Source organism: Pieris rapae, chromosome 5 (assembly GCF_905147795.1).
Source record: "Pieris rapae chromosome 5, ilPieRapa1.1, whole genome shotgun sequence".
Lineage (NCBI taxonomy): Eukaryota > Metazoa > Arthropoda > Insecta > Lepidoptera > Pieridae > Pieris > Pieris rapae.
This window is the reverse complement of record NC_059513.1, coordinates 5350645-5360239: the sequence shown is the minus strand read 5'-3', so window position 1 is coordinate 5360239 and position 9595 is coordinate 5350645. Positions and strand designations below refer to the sequence as shown.

General features: G+C 32.2%; 2 protein-coding genes across 3 annotated transcripts; one reads left to right on the top strand and one right to left on the bottom strand.

The window, feature by feature from the left end:
- Positions 1–1434: 1434 nt before the first annotated feature.
- LOC111003173 lies at positions 1435–6643 on the top strand. Of its 2 annotated transcripts, none has more exons than XM_022273557.2 (2): positions 1435–1564; positions 1791–6643. In XM_022273557.2, the coding sequence occupies exon 2, from the start codon at positions 1829–1831 to the stop codon at positions 6128–6130; it is 4302 nt and encodes a 1433-aa protein (XP_022129249.2). In that variant the 5' UTR covers positions 1435–1564; positions 1791–1828; the 3' UTR covers positions 6131–6643. The 2 variants fall into 2 exon arrangements, with proteins under 2 accessions (XP_022129249.2, XP_022129250.2); XM_022273558.2 differs by lacking the exon at positions 1435–1564 and adding an exon at positions 1585–1718.
- Positions 6644–6726: 83 nt separating this feature from the next.
- Positions 6727–7992, bottom strand: LOC111003199 (ubiquitin-conjugating enzyme E2 J2-like). Its single transcript, XM_022273598.2, has one exon. The coding sequence runs from the start codon at positions 7828–7830 to the stop codon at positions 7150–7152; it is 681 nt and encodes a 226-aa protein (XP_022129290.1). The 5' UTR covers positions 7831–7992; the 3' UTR covers positions 6727–7149.
- Positions 7993–9595: the final 1603 nt, after the last annotated feature.

The following is a 9595-nucleotide window of genomic DNA, read 5'->3' as shown; positions in this document are numbered from 1 at the left end:
ATAACTATACACTCAAAAAACCTCTTAACATAGCGGGTAAGAAATCTTACCTTAAAATGTTTTTTTTTATAGAACAGGGGGCAAACGGGCAGGAGGCTCACCTGATGTTTAGTTACACTACCGCATCAAAGTGACCTCTGGATCGCTTTCGCTTTCTACCGAGGCTTCAGCTATCGCGTCCACAAAGTGACTTCATATAAAGTTCACCAGCTTCTCCTCAATCTCCGACTCTATCTCTTAAGATGGTTATTATCATGCGCTGATTTCTTTCCGTGACATAACGGGAATTGGTCTTCAATAACAAATATCTCTCTGGTATTTAAAAATATATTAAATTTTCTTAGTTACCCTAAGTGTCCCGAACGTTACACCGTAAGAAGGGTCAGTAAACATACAACGGATTAAACATGCGTCTTAGGCCCGGTGCTCATTTTTGGCATCGGGAAGAAAAGGAATCCTTCGGCACTCCTAAATGGAAGCGCACCCTGTCGAAAACTATGTCTTCGCATGCTGCAATCCTCACCCGTTCCGAATGGAACTGATTTTAAAAGTTGACTCAAAAACTTATAAATTAGTTCCTTTCCCTTGAAAAAATACATTAAAAGGGTGTAGCGTATCATATATACTCACTAAAAATAACATACAATATTTTGTCGTATTTTCTATAAGATTTTGATGTATCCGACAACATAAATATAGGACACTATAAAGGAAAGAAGAAAACAGACGTCACTCAGAACTCTCTCAGACTCTTAAGATGAGTGAACAAATATATTTTTTTCCTTGAGCGTTTCTATAAGAATATAAATTACTGTTGTTTGTGAAGAATAAAACAAAGATAAAAATGGGTTTATAATTTATAACAAGATAGAACATCCCATAAGGTATTAAAAAAAACAACAAGTAATCATTCAATAGAATCTCTATTCTATCTCTATCTTTATATACTGATAACATTGAACGTGCATCAACCATATTAGTTAACCCTGCTCCAATTGATTTAATATTATATTCTTAGTTTATTTAAAACATGGTTTCTGTACTAGTACAGTGCCATCTATCGCTATTTATTATCCGATTATGAAAACAAAAATTGCATCCAAATTGTTTTCAATACACACAATCATTTTATTTAAGGGCGTTGCTTATAACAAAAATAACTTTGATCAATATCCCAGTAGCAAAGAGGGAGACACTAGTCGAGTAGTATCATTTGAGTGCCTTATTTTGACAATATAAAAAGTAACTCTTACAAGTAAGAAATAATAAAATGATATTTTTTCAATTATTAAAATATAGGTAAATATTAAAAGAAAAAAAATAATATTATGTTTTTGATAATTAAGAACTAAAAAGACATATAGTTGATCTATTGTCAAGCGCTATTTTGACATTTTCAATATTTACGTCACACATAGACGTCAGCATCTACTTTATACGATACAGTTATATACCGCCATCTTGTGATCGTATTGTCAAGTAAGAACGAATTTGGTCTCTAGAAATTTTGTTGTTTGGTGATGTGAAATAATATTGAAATCGTAGTGGTAATCGTAGATTATAGGTAAGTTCAAGAAAATAAACAATTTAATGAAGTGGCGCAAAATTTAAGCGTTTGATAAGTTTGGAATTTAAGAAAATGTTATCCTACGATCACAGTGCTAATTTTCAGGCCGTGGCGTCAGGAACGATCGATAAGATGCTATGCTCGTAAAAATGTATTAAATGATCACAGTTTATTGTTATAGTTCTATAAATTCAATACTTAATCAATTCTTTTTCTATTACAGTATGTGAATGGCGGTTATGTATCTCAAAACCCACAAAAATGAGTGACGTAAAGCAAGTGAAAGTGGATAACTGGGGAATATATTTCCTTCAGAGGTTAAAGCACTTCTTTAACCGAACTGACTACTGCGATCTCACACTTCAGTTTCAAGATAATGCACAACTTAAAGTACATAGGTTGGTTCTCAATTCGTGTACAGAATATTTTGAGATATTAGAAAGAACTTGCGAAATGTATTCTGATTGCTTAGTCATGCCGGATGATCTACAGGCCGATGTAGTAGTCCCTATTGTTAACTTCATGTATACTGGACAGCTAGAATTTAAAATGGATTTACTTGAAAAACTATATCAAACATCTTTAATCATGAACATGCCAGTTTTGACTAAACTTTTGAATGCTCATAGAGTCAAACCTAATTTATATGGTAAACGGTACAGCCGAAATATTGAACCAAGAGTATCTACACCTACTGCAACTCCAACTGCACAAATAAAAAAGCGTAGCTTTAATAAGGCTTTTCCAAACGATCAACAAGTAACAGCAAAAAAAAAATTTGGAACTTCAGAATCTCTATTGAGTAGTAGTAATGGTGCCTATGGCTTGGAAACAAGTTTAAAGCCAGTGGAATCCAGCCAGAAAAAAAATATAAATAAGGATCCAAAGCCAACCCGGTATGAATTACCTGCTGAATTAGATGATGATAATATCTTTGATAACTCTTTCACAAGTCTTTCTTATGAATCTAAACCTTTAATGGTGCACCCTGAAACGACTAAATATTACACTCCTAAAAAAGCTAGAATTTTTGATGAACCATCTAATTCTAAAAAGTTTCTTTCCGGAACGACAACAATGGATATTGTTGAATGTCGAAAAATCACACCAAATGACTTTTTTGAAGATGTTGCAGATACAAGTCCTGATGATTCAGAACTTTTCTTACAACAAAATGTTCAAGAAAAAAAGGATTCTAGTCAACTTTTTGATCAAATTTTAATTAAAGATTCAAAAATCTCTATAGAAAAAAAAGATAAAAAGGAAAAAAGCCACTTGGATCATGCTAAAATTATAAGTGAGGTACTGAAGAAATATCCTCATTTGGTAAAAAGCAATAAGAATATAAAACTTAAAATACTGAACAATCCCAACAGTCAGAAGAAACAAGAACCAAAATTGCTAAAGCCTAAAACAGAAGTACCAGACTTTACTTATGAAACAGATGTAGTTGACTCTCAAGAAGCAGCACGACTTATAGCAATGGGTGCAGATAATGTGAAGGGTCCTTGGATTTGTCTGATATGTGGCACTCCTGGGAGAGCATTACATTTTACAAGTTATTATAACTATCGTCGACATCTAGTAGAAGTTCATAATGAAAAACCAGTGTCAAATATGTGTGAATATTGTGGTTTGAAATCACCAAAAAGAAACTACTTGGTCCACCATTTATACACTAAACATGGAGTTGAACCACCACGAGCTTTTCACTTCCCTAAATGTAATATATGCAGCTATGTTGCCTTAACAGAAGCTTTCTTAGTGAAGCATAAAATGTCTCATTCTGACAACCATAAATTCCGATGTGCTATTTGTGCATCTTCATTTCATAACTCAAATTTATTACTAAAACATATTCAGAAAACTGGTCACAAGTTTTCAGCTGAAAAAAAGCCAAGCCCACAATGTATTTATTGCTATAAGATGTTTACACGAGATTCAAATCTATATGCCCACTTAAAATCAAATCATTATGAGTCTGCCAAAAATGATGGCATAATTGAAGATTCTGACGATGAGAAGGAGTCCAAGATTCATGTAGATACTAATAGGGATGGAACACCAACAAAATACATAGAAGTTAATGTTCCTGGATCATTTGACAATCAATATGATGAGACTTCCTATAATGTGCAACAACGATCAGATGGAAATATTGAGATAGTTACTAAAAAGCCACCACTTAATTTAACTCCAATTTCTAAAAAAAAGATATTAAATGCTGGATTGAGTAAAACATCCTCTTCTGGTACTCCTCAAAAAGTAAAAATTATTCAAGAAGTTATATCAAAATCAGACTTTATAGATTCACCTGAATCAGTAAAAAAAGAAGATGGTATTGTAGTACTAGACAATAATGAATTCTTTTTCACAGAAAACTATCAAACTGATACTGAAGAAATAATAACTTCTGAGACTTCACAAAGTGAATACTCAACTACTCCTCATAATAGTACTGAAACATCCAAACTTACTCTATCAAAATCTAATCCAACTATGAATCAGCCCATACAAATTGTAGTATCTAATGAAGAGGAATATAAAGCATTACTTTCCTCAAATCACTCAATAATATTTGATGAGAGAGTTTCTGATAAACCTTTGACAGTTTTGGCAACATCAAGTTCAGGTGTTGGAGATACTATCAATTTGAGTAATCCACAATCAAATGAAATGATGATTGTTCCTGAAACATTTCCCATTAATATTTCAGCATCCAATACTACAGACAACTCTAATATAGTAGTTGTGTACAGCCACCCAGTAAGTGAACAAAACAAACATTTTCAGTTAATAACGTCTTCCCAAGGTCTTAATAATCAATTCATCCAATCATCAGCAATTTTTACTCAAAATTTTGAAACTGTCACAACAACGGCTCCAGTAATGGCTGGTCAAATAGTGGTTAATAACACTACTGTAGGTAATTCTTGGCAAAACAATTTGCCAATTGCTACTTCAGAAATGCAAATTATAACTTCAGAAGTGCATGTTGGTGATCCTGTTAATAATATCCCTCAAGTTGAGATAATGCAACCCGGTCTGGAGGTTCCTCTACCACAATCATTGCCAAACTTAGATGAAACTGATATTTCTGTAAACAGCAATTTTTTAAATGCTAACACTACAACAAAATCTACTAATGCAGACAAATCTGTTTTTCAAAATACAACATTAATTCCTATTAGTAAATTGCCATCCTTAAGCTCTCTCAGTCAATCTATGGTTATAAATTCACCCCAAGTAGGAATGAATATTATACAATCAGAAAAAAGTCTTGAAACTAAAGAACCGCATGCAATTATGGAAATTCCAATCACAGAACAATCTAATATAGTGGACATGCCATCTAATATAGATGAAGAATTAAAAACTGAACCTATTTTTGATGAACCTGCCTCCATTGTAGACCAACCTGACTCCATTATGGACCAAACAGAATCTATTGAACCTAAGGAGGAACAGAGTGACTGTGTTACAGAACCAAATGCATTGGTATGTCCACATCAAGATGTTGAATCGAACATAATAGTTGATTCAGGAGAAAAAGCTTTAAGTATAGAATTGCCACAGGATCCTACTAATATTAGAGAACAAGAAACTGTCACAATGAGTGCAAAGGAAGAAACTACTGGTGATAATGCTAAACTAGACATATCTGTAACTTGTGAACATATACAAGACACAACAGAGACACGAGAATGTTCAAATGACATAGCTGATTGTATACCAGAGTCCAACAATGCAAATTCACATATAGATGAACAACCCTTAATTACATCTGATCTTCAACAAAATCATAATATTATAATGGAACAAGATGATAAATTTGATCACAAAGCTACTATAGCTATTCCTCAAATGGTAACTGTTGAACCAAAAACCCTTTTGCATCACACATCTACTTCAGTTACAAAGGATATACAGATTTCTGAAATAGAAAATACATTATCTGAACATACTTTAACACAAAAAGCTGATTTTGTAATAGATACTGAAGAACAGAAACAGAATCAACCCGTATTAATAAGTGAGGAGGATGAATGTATTAAAACTGAGGATGAGGAAACAATTGAAAACATAGCAAGAGATATAGAAGCTGTTCCTAAAATGATGGCTGTAGAAATTATGGAAGAAAAACCTTATGAAAATACTAACAAGCCTCTTATAAAAGATATTGATAATCTAACATCAGAATGGTCAGATGGTGATGGAGAAGAAGGAACAGATCCTTCTATTAAGTTGACTCAAGCAGAAGTAGCTGAAGATAAACCTGAATGTATGTTGCAAAGTAATGAATTAGAACCTGACAAAAACATAGATAGTGTACCCCAAGAAAAAATTTCCTCACTTCTTAATGATTGGGAAGAAAACTCGCAAGAAGAAACAATTTCTGATTCTGTGTCTGCAATTCCAACAGAAGTAATAAAAAATACCACTAATATCATTAGTGACAAGTTGACCATGGAGAAAGTTGAGCCACAAGAGGGCAAGAAACACAATGATATAAGAAAGTTAGTAAGTGATTGGGATGATGATGTAGAAGAGGATCATAATTAGAATACTATTAATTTCTCGCTTATTTCAGTATAGTACATTTAGTACAGTAACATTAATTTAGCAGATAAACTAACCTTTGAAGTTCCAAATTCAAGTGTCTGTTACACTATACAATTACATAGTATTATGTATGACTTGTAATGCTCATTTCATAAGAGTCACAATTAACATAGGTTTAAGAAACATTGTTATGGTCCAATTGTAAAAGTAAAATCAATTTGCCAACCTATTTAATTAATTAATTTTATACAATTAGGTTTGTTTAAAAAATATTGATTTGTACATAATGCATATGTTTTAAGTTAATCATTTTAGAAGACATGTAATTTGTAAGGATATAGTTAAAGTCTGTTATTGAGCTAAATGAAATATTGGTTTAATGAGTTGTAATTAAATACAACTAAAGTATTTGAATTCGATGTATACAATAATTTTGATCCAGGATGTAAGATCTTATTCTATATCAATATCACAACCTATAGTGTATGTTTAATGATATTAAACGTTTTTAAATTAAGTCTTTCTATCCTATCCTAAAATTGTTATTTTAATAAAAAGCATGATTATATAAAAAATACTATTTAATATTTCACCACTATACAGCATAGAGTAGAAATAAAATAAATATATTTTTCAGCCAGTTATGACAAAAAAAATCAAATTCATTCAAAACTCATACATTTGTGAGATTGAAAAAAATATACCTATTTACAATGGGAGCAATTTTAAAAGTAATGTGGTGTCTACATCACAGATTTATTACATTATCAGGCAATATAAATCTTTATTGATTAATTTGCTGTGCAGATTTAGTACTTCTCATTATAAACCATATTACTAGGTAACTGTGCATTTAAATCTAATACATATTTACCTGTACAAATTAGAAACATCTAAAGTACTCAAATTCTGAACTTTCTAAGGTACATTGCTATAAGTGAAAAATACCATACCCCAACCCTCATTGCACAAATGCTGTACATAATAAATTAATATTTACACTAATAGATCATTACACCTTAGTCATTTGAAACAGATACCAAAACATGTTTCACCATAAATGCTAGAAACACAAAGCCCACTAACACAAATAAGTTTGTTAATAAATAGTGCATATTAGATTGTTGTTCATTTGTCACTTCACTCTCACTGTTGTTGCTATTATTTTCTGTTTGGAGCAAGGCTTGCTGTCGTTGTTTAAGCAGCTCTTCAATCTCACCAACATATTCTGGAAACAACTCACAGAACATCTTGTTTTTAAGATTAATTTCTAAAGATTCAGCAGCCAAACATCGTTTCTGGTAATCAGATGTTTCAATAGAACCCAGAGTTGGTGTTTTTTCTAACATGAAACTTAGCAGGCCTGTCAGAATTGTTGAAATTGACCAAGCTGGATTCCATGTGTCTGGATGAAAATCTGTAATGCTTAAACAAAGCTTAGTATTAGTTTTAAATCGTCCATTTGGCGTTATCATATAAATTGACGGAGGCTTGAAAGGAAACTCTCTTGGAAACATGATTTTCCCGTGATAATATCCTCCTTCGTAGGGACTTTTCTCGGGTCCTTTTACAACATAATGCCACTCTAGTATGTTGGAAGGCACTGGTTCTGCGGTCACATATGGTACAGGATCGTTTTTCAACCTTAAATAATCTTGTTTCAACCTACTCGTTGCTCCAGTTACTTTAGTTTTAGCCATTATTTAAATATATTGATCATCAATGTTATTTCTAAAGCTGTTTTAAGCTGTAAAAGTTCTGCTTTAATGTTAGTAGTTAGTTATTTATATTTTCTGTAATACAGTTCGTAGATAGAAATTAAAAATTATGTTGTCTACTTCGCAATTAGACTGATCACTGAAGTTGGTAATTATTCATTATTGTGACATTCATATTTCAAGCCCAAATGTCAAAAAAATTGTCAAGTCTGCTATAGTTCTGTTATAGACAATACATTGCGTGACCGCCAACGAGTCATCATACAGATTATATTTTTCTTTTCGATATATTTTAACAGTTATTTTTATACAGGCGTTTGCCACGATCTTGTAAGGGTTTATTAGGTTATTTATTGCACGCGGGTTGAACAACCGCCGCTCCGGTTCTTAGCAACTTTACATTGTTTAATTTTCTAGTCATTTCATTTCCTATCGAAGTCTCATTAGGCTACTGAGACGATCCTTTTCCAAGTTAATATGTATGCTGTGACCTTTAAGCAGCGCCTTTTACGAAGAAGACGTGGGTCCAAGAATAGCTTACAGTTCTCTTATGTTGGCGAGCCCCTTATTGGACTGAATCTGTATAGTATATACCTTACGATTACCCGGAGATTTTTATATTTATAGCAAACAAAGCATGAGTTTAAAAGAACCTTGTAGTATTTTAAAGTAAATACGGTATTAACGTTCTTTTTAGTCAGTATTTTTGTGCGAAATGACGCAATACGTACACCTCGTCTCGTTATATTAAAAATTCATATTACAATTTATTTACAAAATAAGAAATAATCGGTAAATAACGATTGTTTTTTATTTATAGACTTTTCGATAAATAAAAATATATATTGAATAATAAAATATTTTGCTGTGTTATGCTATGCTATTTCTATTCCTTAATTAATGAACTATTATTATATATCACTCATTAAAATCTGATCAGTAGTTTGTTTTTATTATTATTTCCATTTATGACAGAACTTTGGGGCGGACTACTTAAACACAATATGCAAACACATACCTATTTGGTGTTTTGTCACAATCAATTTGTAATGGGGCTCTTAATCTTTTCTTTTTCTCTTTCTTTTTTAAAAGAGCATAAACTGCAAGTGTAGTTTCGTCAGCCATTGTTGCCGCTTTGTGTAGTCCGTTTAGGAGCCTGCATCATTGGCCATACTATAGCAGACATATTGCAACACATTACATCAACTGCATTAAAATATTTTTGTGATGGCCGGGCAATTACTTGCCAATAGTGCAGCCTTCAATTGCAGCAAAATATGGCTCGTTTAGGAGCCCCATAAGAATCGAATCGCAACTTATTTCCGACGGCAAATAGGTAGATATCTTGCGTGAACTTTCATTATATTTACCAAGCACACGATTAGAATCGCCGATCGCTTTCCAAAGCTCTTATGATATAAGCGACAAACAGTTCTGAAAAACTTACCTATAACAACAACCAATTATAATAAAGTAGTAATAATATTTCTGAGAACGGGATTCGTACCTACAACCTCAGGGATGAGAGTGAAGCCTGAAGCCACTGGAAAACAGCTTAGTAATTTATGGATATGATTGAATTAATTATTTCCATAATAAATGACTTTTTTATTTTATTTTCGTGCTTTGCCCATTCTATTATTAAGAACATATGTAAATTAACAGGTAGAATGATTCCAAAAACATCTTACAGCTTAACATTCGAGACTGTTATTATTTTTCAATGTGTAAATAAATACAAGTATAT

Excerpts from the sequence above, each read along its gene's own strand:
- LOC111003173 (XM_022273557.2), top strand. The coding sequence starts at position 1,829 with ATGAGTGACGTAAAGCAAGTGAAAGTGGATAACTGGGGAATATATTTC.
- LOC111003199 (XM_022273598.2), bottom strand. The coding sequence starts at position 7,830 with ATGGCTAAAACTAAAGTAACTGGAGCAACGAGTAGGTTGAAACAAGAT.